At 38.3% G+C, this 14,166-nt stretch overlaps 1 protein-coding gene across 1 annotated transcript in view; it reads left to right on the forward strand.

The window, feature by feature from the left end:
- Nucleotides 1-14,166, forward strand: part of LOC122800031 — a 559,475-nt gene that overhangs the window by 78,441 nt on the left and 466,868 nt on the right. Inside the window, exon 2 of the mRNA XM_044069507.1 lies at nucleotides 5,229-5,579. Within this exon, the coding sequence (XP_043925442.1) occupies nucleotides 5,229-5,579 (351 nt within the window). The remainder of the gene's footprint in view (nucleotides 1-5,228; nucleotides 5,580-14,166) is intronic.

Here is a 14,166-nt window from a genome sequence, read left to right on the forward strand (position 1 = left end):
CCTGGTCAAGTGGGAGGGTTTTTAGGGGGTCCAGTCACAGTTACAGAGTAAAGTATTGAGGACCTCAGGAGAGATTTTTTTGTGTTTCTAGTGGATTTATAGTTAGTGGTTTTGTATATGCTTGTTCTACTATGTATAAGGTATATTATGTTGTGGTCACTTAAGGTGTCTGGGAAACTGCCTGTGTGGGGGTACAATGTGGGGTTGTTAGTTAGGACCCAGTCAAGGATGGATCCCCTTTTAGATTTTTTATCACATCTAGTTGGAATTTGGACTAGCTGCTGGTAGCCATGGAGCTTTATTAGATTACTTGGTGGTTCTGATATACATGTGAACCAATCTAGGTTGAAATCCCCAAGGAATAAGGGTTTCTTGTGAGTATGTGGAAGAACACCAGGATAAGACGTCTTCAAGGCTAACAGGTGTATTACCAGGTGGAATATAGATCACAATTGTGGTGATGACCTTTTTAGGGTGAAGTTGAAGTTGAAGTTGTGAGATAAGTATGTCCCAATTATTGGGGGAGGGGTAGGAGTTTGGTAATTGACATACAGTTAAGTTGGACATATACAGTAAGGCAGTACAACCCCCTTTATGAAGTGGTCTGTCCTGTCTAATGATATTGTAGCTGGTAGGGGTAGTTTCTCCCATGCCCTCCAACAGCATTAATGCCATCAACCACCTGCTGCCTTATCCTGTCTTGGGCAAATTGATCCCTTCTGTCTCTTCTTAACAGAAAAGCTAAAGCTTCATGGCACTGTAAGGACTGGATAATGACATCATTTTCTGCATCAGTGTATGGTGTCTTGTGAGGTACAGATTTCTTCTTGAGTGCCATATCCCTGTATGAGATGAAACAGAAAACAGACACATAATTACATATATAATACACAGAACAGGACAGCTGTGAGCTCATTTATGTGTTACTGCATGCATCCAACATGCATACAAACAGTTTAAATGTTAATTGCTCCCTATGAGTAATCCCAAGTTAGGAACCCCCAGAAAAGATATTTTAAAATCAAGTATCAACACTGATCTATAACACTTCTGTAATGGAGATAACACGGGTTTAATGGTGTAATACATTGCAGCATTAACAATAACAAAAACTTATCAGTAAAAATGTAACACAAAACTATTATAACTACCACATCCAGTATGATACAAGGGCATTAGGTACATGATTACCTTTATGTAGTGCATATTCAGCCCTGTAATCACTGTGAGTATGCAAATGTGGGGTGAAATCATTAGTATTCCTGAATACCACAATCTGCACTAAGTTTAGGGAATGCAGACATGGTGCAAGGACCTACTTGATTGCATGCCCATGTCCTAGCAATGCAAGGATAAGCATGGAGATTTATTCCCTGTTAATGTTTTTCAGGTGTGTATGATTACTCTAACTGCAGGAAAAATCAACTTCCACAGTCTCCCCTCTTTGATGTACACATACTGAGGGGGTGTCAGGGAGAAGAGACGTACAAAAAAGTCTGAAAGTGCATTGGATGATTTAGGAGAGTGACACCCCTAACATTCAACTGCTGGCTTTAATGACCACAGTTACTGCCCCTTAGTAAGAAATGTCTGTATTCAAGGGAGTACTTTAAGCATTAGTACAGATAATCTCTAGCAGTAAAACAGAGATAGACTTGCTGTTAAGAAAGCACAGATAAGGGAATGATGCACCATACAGAAAGAAAGGGATACAACTGCAGTGTTTGTTTAATTTTTTATGAGCACATTGGTATCCTAAATGATTGCAATATCCCAGTCATCCAGAAATGTACTGTCAAATGAGAAAGGACAACTTCCATAACTTGTTTTTGTTGCATTTTCAATGAGACTTGATACCCTGTCACATTATCATCACATCTAAACTATTTTTCACCTTGCGAATATATATCTTTTGTATATGGCAACTTTGAGAAATACTCTTAAATGATTTTCAGTATCCCTGTTTGAGGGTTCAAATACATACAGGTTCCTGTTGCAAAATAACTGCTTAAACGTGTGAAATGTACATTTAAAGTATTTGAGCTACCTTTCATAGGCTATTGCCCCTGAGGCCCTTACAAGCCCAGCCAAGAATTTAGCCCATGTTATGACAGGTCAGCATCCGATGCCCCTGTCCAGTAGGGACACAGGTGGAATCCCAGGGGTGTATTTTCTGTTCCCCATTCAGTTATCCAGGTTGCGCTTAAAAAGGGTTAATGAGGTACTCTGCTTGAAGTGGAGAGGAAGTCTATTCCACAGAAGGGAGAGTCTATGTGACACAAATCTGTACTGCCAAGCCCTATTGATGTCAAAGACCAGACTTGAGGTCACAAGTACGGGTTTTTCGAGTGGAGCTTGACGTGCAGATATGCAGCAGCCCCATCAAGGTGGAGTCTGAAATTGCTTTGTATGCCAGACAGAGGTCACCTCTGAAGAGTCTGTATGAGACTGAGTAGAGGAACAGGGCTTTTAGACTCTCTGTGTAGGGTAGATGTTTGAGGCCTTGGATACTCCTGGTGAGGAACCTCTGTGGTCTGCCCAGTTGCTGCATGTGCTTTGTGAGGTACATGCCAAAAGGGGCATTGTACTCAATAATGGGTCTTATAAGGAAAGAAAACAGGGATGTTATGACCTCCTTATCCCTGGATGATATACCCTTACTAATGAGGTGGACCATGTAGAAAGCTTTCTGTACAACGGAGGCAATATGGTGGTCAAAAGTCAGTTTGCTATCAACCTGGGTGCCCAAGTCCCTCACAACTGATTGCATGCTTAGGACCTTGTTATTAATGTGATATTTGTGGGGATGTCACTCTCCCCAAAGGGGATGAGGATGCATTTTTTGGCATTCAGTTTGAGGGCATGTTTCTAGCACCAGTCATTTGTTTCGGTGAGACCCTCTTGGAGGATGTCCAAATCACTAGGGGAATGGATGACAGTGCCCAGGTTGAAGTCATCTGCAAACTTGGTCAGCCATAGCCCACTGGTTTTGACCTACACCTCAGAAAAGTATATCCCAAACAACAGAGGCTCCAAGACCGATCCCTGGGGTACACTGCCCGTTACAGTTCTACTACTTGAGGTGGCTTCCCCTATTTTGGACTCTTTGCTTTAGAGGATTTCACTAGTGTTCTTATTTGGTTGTTCAGGCTTTTTTCTTTTTTTCCTTGTATTGTTTATCCTGTTTTTGGCATTGTGCTCTACTGACTGGCAGCGGTCAATAGAACTGAACTGCATTTCACTGCCCAGTGTGAAAACTGACAAATTTTATTAGAACTGTCATCAGTAGTGCAATAATGACTGGCATTGTGGCACTTTCCTCAGCAGTCTAAACAATACTGAGGGAAGAAATTAAAGTTGTCACACTCCTACCACTGTGGCATAATGTGTAAAGGTATTTAATTTCAGAAAATGGTATAGGTAATGCAGGGATTGAAACTTGTTCACAGATCATTTTACTGAGGGATTTCATACTAAATCTTGGCACTCATTTTGTTGTATGAATGTGTTAATGTGGGAAACTCAGGTAAGATCAGTATTCACTAAAAGTGACATGTAGATAAGTCATTTGAAATTATGTAAATATTAATTGTGTATGCTGTGTGAGCAGTGAAAGAATTTCTGCACTTCCCTATGCCCTTCTCCATTCCCATGGCATTATATAACGTCCTGATATTGTACCACATACATGATATTACTAATGTAGCAAAGAGATCTGAGCCGGCTGAATGTATCACTGTAATTTAGTACTAGCTATGCTCATTGCTTCATATACAATGTGATTAATTTCATTTACCTTCAAGTTGTTATTCCCAAAAAGTTGTTGGAATGCTTCTGATAAATACTGCCTTCTGCATTTTCACACCACTTGACTGCACAGCTTAAGGAAGAAAGTGAAAAATTTAGTTTAGGTCACCTTAGGTAGTGCAAACCATCCAGGTGGCATTGTGTGGCCATCATAACTCTGGATAGTACTCAGGGAAGAAAATACATGGTAGGTAACTTTCTCTGTGGCATAAGGTGTAGGTGTAGTGAGCTTAGAGATAAAGGACAGCTGATGCATATTTTTACAAAGGGTTGTCTGAATACATATTTCATCACATTTTGTGATATCATTTTGTTGTTTAAAAAGCAGCTGCTGCCACTATTGTTAACAGTATGTGATAATTTGTCTGTCCATTTTCACATTATTTGTCATTAACTACAGGTCTAATAATGTCTTCCACAAAGTACATGCCCGATGTTGCAGGGAGATGTGAGAAAGATGAATGTACTTGCTCTGATCATTGCTACATATACCCATTTGTTACACACACACACACACACACACACCACCATACTGAACAATGTGGACTTGTAAGACTTATAAAGACAATATACAGTAAACACACTGACCAGCTGCCAGCTGATTTTAATAAATATACATAGTGACAATCATCTAATAAAGGTTTTGCAGCATTGCTTAATAAAATTTGTGTAATACATTGAGAGAAATTAAATGTATAATTTCTTGTTTTCACTAGTATTCTCTATTCTCTTTATTATCTAAGTGGCTGCTTTATATAACCATTATAGTGCATATGCGTGCGTTCTTATTATTCCATATGACATCATACGTTTGTATATATTTTTGGAATGTCTTCATAAAAGCATGTTCTTAAATGTCACCTTGGTGTTCTGTGTTTGTGTGTGTGTGTATGCTTGGAATGTTCCCATAATGCACATGCCCTTAAAAACTACCTTGGTGTTGTGTGTGTGTATTATGGTTAATAGATTATTAAATAAAAATATTACAACTACAGGCCAGTAAAGAGTACAAAGTCAGATTATGGTGGCAGTCGGCCAGTCTTGATATGACACATAGGACAGTTTTATCATTCCACAGGCTTCTGGAGTCCTTTCTTTGTAGTGCTCCTATAGGCAAGGACAGTAGTTTCACAAAAGCTATAAAAATTTTATGGTGGAGGTGGTAACTGTATCTGTGTCGATTCTGAAATCAACATAACATTATGGAAATATGGATGCTAGGTGCACTGGATCATTCTGAAGAAGGTCTTGCTGTTGGGTGGGATGGGGGTGGCTAAGCGAATAGTGTTTGGTTTCAAAAATTTTCTATAAATTAGCATACCTTATCAGTATAGGGACAGGACCAAAACAAAAGAAACAATATGTTAAAGATGGAGTGTAGTCATATCCCAATTTAAATAATGCTTTGTTTTTCTTTACAGGTACTAGTGATGGCAATAACTGGGGTGTCTGGTACTCACCCCCTATTAATGCTGTGAAGGGTAAGGATGTTAAGCTCAACAGCACATTCGACTTCCCTGCAGGGGAGCAATACAAATGCTCTTATTGGTTCAAGAGTCCAAATGAAACACAGTGTCCTGGAAGTGATCCTGCTCCATCTATTATACTGAAGGACAGTGTCAAATATCAAATTGTTGAAAAAGCACGTGTGTCTAACCTAACAATCAGAGATGTGGACATCTCCGACACTGGTAGATACTGCTTCAGGTTTAAAACAAATGGCAAAAGCCAGGGTTTCACTGGCAGACAGGGCATATTGCTTCAAATTGATGGTAATGCTATTTATTCTTCTTCAAGAAAAATATTGAGTTCAGATTTTTTAAATAATCCGGTCTTGTTATGAAATTACTGTGCTCTCAAAAATTTAGTTCTGTAAATTACAAGTATGCTGTACAAATCAGACCAACTGACTTTTTATTAGATGATGTAGTGGTAATGAAATTTATTCATTTTTGGATACAAAAATAATTTATTGAATTGCCTAGCACAATACAGATAAAAGTATTTTTCTTCTTTAAATGGGGACATTTCACACCAGAAAACCCCAAAGTTTAGCACTGTACTTTATTATTTTACAGAGCTGTTTTCCATCAGAACACTGATACCTATTAACCATTTGGAATGATGGTCTTTAGCTGGTAAGTTGGGCAACAAAGAATTGATTCACAGAATTTGTTAGTTGGGAGAATATTTGAAAACAGATGCTTTTCCTCAAGCCTTTCCCTTCTCCAAGCCCCTCCATTCAGCAAAAGACAGTGTTCATTCAAACAATGAGACGTAGAGAGGCCAATACTATGGCCCTCAGCAATGAAGACAGTCTATTTATTTATTATTGGTTGATTGATTGATTGATTGATATATTGCAATTCGGTAACCCCACTGGGAGGAACAGCAGCATTACAATATAAAGTAACTAAAAGTATATTTACGAACATAAGATAATATAGAAGTGTAAACAGCAGTCAGGCAATATGTATATAGTAGCAGAATAGAAAGATATTTATAATAGTTACACAAATAATTAGCCTTTTCTTTATGTAATTGTTGGTATTTAGTAGTTCACAAAGACATTCAACAGAATGTATTAACCTTTGAAATTATCCAGTGTCACAAAAGTAAGTTCAGGTAGCTCGTTCTAGAAGATATTATTTCAGTTTTGCCTTGAAGCCATTCAATTTTTTTTGAGGTGTTATTTCAGCAGGAAGATGATTCTACATTGCTGAGCCAAGTTTAGGGAATGTTGTCTCAGCTATGACTGTGCCAAAGCAAAGTCTGACCAGAGTAATGCCATCTCCCTGACTACCTTCAGTTAGTATGCTGGGTGTGTCATGAATGGGCTGATTACAGTGGAGAGCATTGACCAAGTATTATCATTTTGAATACTGCTGTGTTAAGTATCATTTTAGCTCTGCTATTTATTGGTAACTACTGAGAGCCCTTTAAGAAGATCACAGTGGTGGGACTGAATGCCTGCTAGAAACGCAAAATGAGAAATGGGATTTTCCTGCTTTTATGTATTTATGCTTGAGCGAAGTCTTTGAAGGTAAAAGGCATATTCAGCTTTAGGAATGACGACATTTTCAGCTAAGAGTGTCATACACTTCGGAATAATAAATGAGAATTTTTGTAGTGCAGTTTCGGCATTTTCTTACCATCGTGTGTGTGTTTTATGCAAATGATAGGGAAGGATCAATCAAGCAAGATTCCAAGCTATTTTTGCTGTGTTAAATTAGTTATTGGATTACTTATGTTTTCTTTTATTATAACAGAGGGGGAGATTTGCCACTTTTTGAAAAGTAGCAAATAATGTAACATTAGACTTTTATGAATGATAATTAATCTATTGCATACCCATTTGCATAGATTAGTAAAACTGCCTTCCAGTACTTGTTGCAGTTCAGAAATAGTTTTGTAGGAGACTAAAACCAGCAGATAATCTGTATATGTCATTATGCTGACATGGGGTACATCATAAGTTAAGTCATTTATAAATAGCATGAACTATAAGGAACCAAGAAGTGAATATTGAGGCACACCAATGTTGAGAGTACTTTTGTGTGAAAGGAAGTTGTTGATGTAAATCTGAAACATTATGTTTCTGAGACAGCCTTTAAACCATTGTAGAGTATTAAGTATAACAATGAGTTTATGAAGTTTGTTAAATAGGATGGTATGATCAATGTTTAAGGCTATTCTCATGTCAACACAGGTACCAGCAGTAATAAGACCATCATTCGTGTTACAATAAACTGTATTAGTAGCAGTATGGAGTGCAATCATTATTGCACAAGCTGTAACGTTGGTTTTACAGGAGACCATTGCTATTATATGGTTGAAAATCTGTTTAGATAACATCTTCATAGTTTCACTGTTTCATAGTTTAATTAACTGAATTAAGGTTGGAGGACCATCAAGAATGCAGATTCTCTTAACCTGAACTTGAATTTCATGTTACTGATATAGTCATCCAACCTTTTTTTTTTTTTTTTTGAAGCTCAGAAGTGTCTCAGCACTATAAATTGTCTTGGTAACTTATTCTATAATTCTGGGATTATCTGAGAACTGCATGAATATTTTTTTTAACTGTTCTGCTCCATTTGGTTTTGAAAATTGGACCCTTAGGTTTATTATTTGGATATTGCTTACCCATGAGTAAATAAGATCTTGTCTTAACTTTTAATTAGAAAGCACTTTAAGTGCAAGACATGTTTTCCTCTGAGTAATCTATAACCCATACTGTATAAATGCAGTTCTTATAAATGCTATAAGTGCTGATAATGGGACAGAGGGTCTATATTAAATTATCGAAAAGAACAAATGTTGAACGACGTAAATGTCGAAATTGCTGTTCGTCGATTTCTGTTTTATGAGAGTATGGTAGAGTGAAGAATGGGAATTTTGCCCTTTCCTCACTGTAGTTCAATCTCAGAGTTGGTATATATAATTAGTGTGAGGGGGGCCCACAAAAGTGATTTCAAAGAGTGTCAGTTTTGACATTTAAGCTGTTTGGTATTTGTTCCTTTCGATAATATAATATAGACCTAGGTCAGAATATTCATATTCTTCATTTTTTGGTGAGGGAACATACATTTGAAATTGCCCCACAATATTTGTATTCTTTAGGTATAGATGCTTTGGGTAAGGGAATTATAATGGAGTACATGAAGGGTGGCAACACTGCTATAAGTAAGGAAAAGGTTGTAGATGTGAATAACCATTTGGCAATCATAGGTTGGTACTAGGCTATTGGCCCTAGGGCCTATACAAGCCTAGCCATAACAATTCCCTGGCTATTTTTTTCCACAATATTTACTTCCCTGAACCCCTGCCTAGCAGGGCGACTGATGTGACCCCCAGGGTGAATGTCCTATCTCCCCATCCAATTGTCAAGGTTCCTTTTGAAGAGGGCCAAAGAGGCACTCTGCTTGATATGTATGGGCAGTCTATTCCAGAGTCTGGGGAGTCTCTGGGTCAGGAACCTATCCCTCCAGCATGTTTCATTCATTGTGATGGCAAGGTTTAGATCCCTGGAGTGTGTGGCTCTGAGGGATTGGGATTTCTTTAAGTGTAGCATGTCCAACAGCTCTGGCTTTGACATGGCCTTGTATGTTAAACAGAGATCACCTCTGAGTAGACGATATGCAACAGAGTATAATTGGAGTTTTTTTTAGACTGTCAGCGTAGGGCATCTGCTTTAGGCCTGTGATTCTTTTAGTGAGGTATTTCTGCAGCCTTTCTAGTTGTTGCAGATGTCTTGAGAGGTACATACCAAAAGGAGTGTTGCATTCTATAATGGGTCTAATGAGGGTTGAGTACAGTGGGACAATGATCTCCTTTTTTCGGATGAAAAGCCTTTAGTGATGAGGTGTGCCACATAGAAGGATTTCCTGACTGTTGTGGCGATGTGGTTATCGAAGGTGAGACCACTGTCCACCTGTGTCCCTAAGTCTCTTATCAGACTTTCAGTGTTTAGTGTACTGCCACCTATGTGGTAATTCATGGGTACATGTTTTTTCCCAAAGGGGATATCTATACATTTCTTGGCATTGAGCTTGAGCCCATGGCTCTGGCACCAAGCATCTGTTTCTGTAGGGCCCTTTTGTAGACTATCCACATAATTTGGGGATTCAATAATGGCTCCCAGTTTGCAGTCATCTGCGAACTTTGTTAGCCAGAGTCCCTTAGTGTTGGCCTGTACTTCAGAGAAGTAGATGCCAAACAAGAGCGGTCCCAGGACTGAACCCTGAGGTACTCCACTTGTCACTTGTCTGGAGCTGGATTTGGAGTTGGCTACTTTTGCAGTGTGGGTTCTGTCAGTAAGCCAGTTGGCAACCCATCGAGTGACGTAGGGATTAATGCCCATCTTAGTAAGTTTATCTATGATTCCAGAGTAGGGGATGGTGTCGAAGGCCTTGGTGAGGTCCAGATAGGCTGTGTGGACTGCCTTACCCTTGTCCACAGCTCTGGAGACTGATTCGAAGACATCAATCAGGTTCAGGAGACAAGATCAGCCCTTCACAAACCCAAACTGGATTGGGTCCAGTATTTGAAGGTTGCCAATGTCTTTGTTTATAAGTTCCATGATAATACGTTCCATGGTCTTGCAGATCGGGCTCATCAGACTGATGGGGCAGTAGTTCCCAGGATCCAAGGTGGATCCCCCCTTGTGGAGTGGGATAACTGTAGCTGTGCACCACTCAGTGGGCACGAAACCTGAGGTGAGGCTATGATTAAACATGACACTTAGGTGAGGTGCCAGTTCATTTTGTAGTTCAAATAGTACACAGCCTGGGATGTCATCTGGTCCCATGGATGCTGTATTCTTAACTTTAGAGAGTGCATTTTTTACCTGTGTGGCCGTTATTACCAGAATTTGACAATCTTTCAATATTGAGATGGGCCCTTTAGGGGGTGAGGGGGGGGGTGAAGTTGGCACTGAATTGATCTGCCAGGATATTGACAATATCCTTGGAATCAGTATATTTAATGCCATTCTGTTGTAGCTCAGAGCAGATCTGAGCATTGCCATTTAGATTCTTGAGATAGCTATAGAATACCCTGTGGTTGTCTTTGGAATCTTTGGCAATTTTATTTTCATAACTAGCTTTGGAGGATTTTATGAGGGATCTCAGCTTCTTACTGAGGCTGGTAAGGAAGTTTTTTGCATCCTGGGATTTTCCTCTTTTCTGCAACAGTTTCTTCCTTTTGTTGTAAAGTATGTTTATGGCAGGGGACCACCAGATTGGCTTCCTTTTTCTGAAGGACAGTATCTTGGTTCTATTTGGGATGGCATGATTCATGCATGAGTGGATGTGCTTGTACAGTGCCTTAGTGTAGGATTCAGCAGTCGAACTTTCAGTTCCCATCTGCATGGGTGTCATGAAGTTTGTCACTTCTGACTTGAGTAGCATGAAGTTGGCTTTGGAGACTTTTTTACAGAGGTTTCCTTACTGGGGGGTGGGGGAGGGATGTGGATGTCAAGAGTGATTAGCTTATGGTCAGACATGACCAACAAGGGGGTGACCATTGGTGTGGAGCATCGATTTTCTATGTTGGTAATGACCAGGTCTAGGATATTGGAGTCCCTGGTGGGACTATGGATTAGTTGATCCAAGACATTGGAATTTATGAATTCCAAGAACCGTTGGGCAAAGGTGTTGGTACACAAGTTATTTTCCCAGTTAATGGCAGGGTAGTTGAAATCACCCAGTATTAGGGTGTTTGGTTGTATCTTAATATTTTCCAGTATGTTTAGAACCTGTAGTGAGAATCTTGGGGCATGGTGGGGGATCTGTAGCTAGCTACAATTTGGATTGCAGTCTTACCTAGTGTTAGTTACACCTGGAGAATTTCAGACGCATTGTTTTGGTCAACTACCCTGGTGGTGTGAATATCCTTGGTGAATATGGACACTCCTCCACCTTTAGTGTTTCAGTCCTGGTTTGGTGGCTGAAGTGTGGTAAGAGTTGTAGCCTGGTATTGCAGGGGTGCTCTCTGGAGCTTTGAACCAGGTCTCAGTTAGTGCACAGATATCGATGTTCTCCATTTTAGGAGTGCCTCGAGAGATCAATCAAATATGATGCCTTTTTTAAGAAGTCCCAGTTTGCCCCAGATATATTTATCTTGGGCAGTTTTGCTGTAGTTTGACAGTTATTTTGTTTAAAATAAAAATGTAGGGCAGTAGTCTGTAAAAGGGTGTAGTTATAGGGAGTAGCTTCATTAAATGTTCATTTAGAAGAGATTTGAGAAATAAGTTCCATAAATTATGACACGTATTGAGCAGGAAGTACATGCAGGCTTTTGTAAAAGTGTCTTTTTCACTTTCAAACGCTCAGCTAACATCTGTATAGTTTGCTTCTGTGATCTGGCCTTTTAGATGTTTTAATGCTTTTCAGGAATATTTTTGGGAGAATGAGAAAAAAATGTTTTCTGTCTTCTTCTGATATAGGTAGCCTCAGTTAAACTAGTAGCTATTTTTTTTTTCTCTAAATTAAAGGTAAGATATGCTTGCTCATTTGATAGGTTTTGTTTCCATTGAGTCTATGCAGTGTTTCTTTGATGCATTAGTTTTTTAAGGTCTGTTATTATTGAGGGCTAGATGTGGCTTCTTATTCTTTTGTATATTATGGAGAAGAGTGAGTCCTGTATTTGGGTCAATGTACATTTTGTAAGGGATTTATACAATTTTATATCTGAAAGAGAGCATATTGGTCAGGCGCTATTATTACCAGTAACCCTCGATGTGGTCTCACTTTTCACTGTCATACCAAATGAATATGGTATTAACATTGTTGTTGAATTAATGGTTGAAAATGGGAAATTTGACTGCAATACAGTAGAGTTAACACGAATGTTACTAAAATTAGTTTTGGAAAGTAATGTTTTTGTCTTCAGGGATAGAATTTATTGGCAATGTCATGGTGTAGCGATGGGAACATCATGCGCTAACAGCTATACAAATGCCGTAATGTTAAAATGGGAGAAAGATGTTTTTGAGATGAGAGAATATAAAGAAGAAAATCTTGTTCTTTCATATATTTGTGGATGATCTCTTTTTGTTATGGGGAGGCTGTACAGAGGAACTCATAACTTTTGTGAATTACATTAACATGTCAACAGACTTTCTTAAGTTTACTGTGAATTATTCTGTCAGAGAAATTAGTTTCTTAGATGTACTGGTATCACAAGAATTGGATGGTAATTTAAACACCAAAATGTTTAGGAAGGAATGTCACGTAAACAATCTCCTTAGAAGAGATAGTATGCGCCATCAGTTTTTTAGAAATGTAGCACAGAACCAAGCATATAGGGCATCCAGATTAAATGCTAAAGAGAATGACTTTATGGCACAACTTAGTAAAACGCAAAGAGAATTGAAAGAAAGAGGGTATGACCAGAAGTTAATTGATTTAAGTTTGCAAGCAGTAAAAAATCTAAGACAAAGTAGAGCTAGACCGTACTTTTCTAAACAGATAGAAGGTGACATGATGAAAGTAAAGCCAAAGACTTCACAACCTTTAAATATATGTTTCAGTTATTCTAGGAATATAAAAAATTATACAGATGTTATTAATAAACATTGGAACATTTTAACTTCTGACAAACAAATAGGTAAGTTGATAGGGATACATCCACAATTTACTTTCAAGAACAAGAAATCATTAAAAAGACAACTTTGTACCCCTAGAGATCAAATTATGCAAAGTGACAATACAGGGACTAAGCCGTGTACAAAATGCCAATTTTGTAGGTTTATAGATACAAGTATAACATTTCAACATCCAGATACAGGCATGGTATATACTTTTAGAACAAATGCTAAATGTGATTCTACTCATGTGGTCTATCTAGCTACCTGTCAGGTTTGTAGAAAATTCTATCTAGGGAAAATGGATAGACTACTTAGAGATAGAATCAGAGAACATACATATCAAAGAAAGGAAGCATGTTTAATGCTTTAACTAAACATATAAAGGAAACCAGTACACAGCACACATTTACCTTTAGGGTTATAGGTAGATGTTTTGAAAGTTTAAGGGGTGGCGACATTAAGATACAAACCGAGAATTTAGAAACTAAGTGGATAGTGAGGTTGAGAGCGAATGATGGACATGGTTTAAATGACCACATACCATTAAGACCTGTTTTAAAAAATAGACCACTATGTAGATAGTGTATTTTAATTTATATTATATGTATAGTTCTTTAGAGAGTTATATGGTTTGTTTTTATGTCTGAGTATTGTGTTTTGTACTTTGAATTTTTATGTAGTTTCACTATACACACTTTTATATGCCTTTAAGAATTTAATGCGATCATCTGATTTTTTGTATAAAAGCAGGTGCAAGTATGTTATTTGATACACCTGAAGAAGCCTAATGGTGAAAGCGCTTGTGTAATGCAATAATAAAACAATTTAGAGAAGCCTGGAGCCTTACCTCTGTTCTGTTTTTATAATTGGATTCAGCATATATTTTCTACTGAGGTACCTGGTAGCCGTTGGGACTGTTTTGTATTTCATACATTCTTATTACTGTTCTATTTCTCATGACTGTCAGTGCAGCACACAGATGAGGCTGTATCCATTATAGAACATGTAACAAAACAAGACTAAACTATATTATACCATGACCACCCATTAATATTCCAAAACGTGCACACTGATTGGCCAGCGTGCACATTGTAAATCGACTTATACTAATGGAAAAATGTCCGGTCGCCCGGACTTTTTCCATTAGTATAAGTCTCGTTTAAAACACTGTCTCGCTATGTTACAAGAGTTTAACATAGCGACACAGGTTTAAAAAAAGCAACGGAGATCTCCGTTGCTTTTTTTAAAGCTGTCTCGCTATGTTAAAC

Source organism: Protopterus annectens, chromosome 4.part0 (assembly GCF_019279795.1).
Source record: "Protopterus annectens isolate FY-2018-M chromosome 4.part0, PAN1.0, whole genome shotgun sequence".
In the NCBI taxonomy this organism is placed as follows: Eukaryota; Metazoa; Chordata; order Ceratodontiformes; family Protopteridae; genus Protopterus; species Protopterus annectens.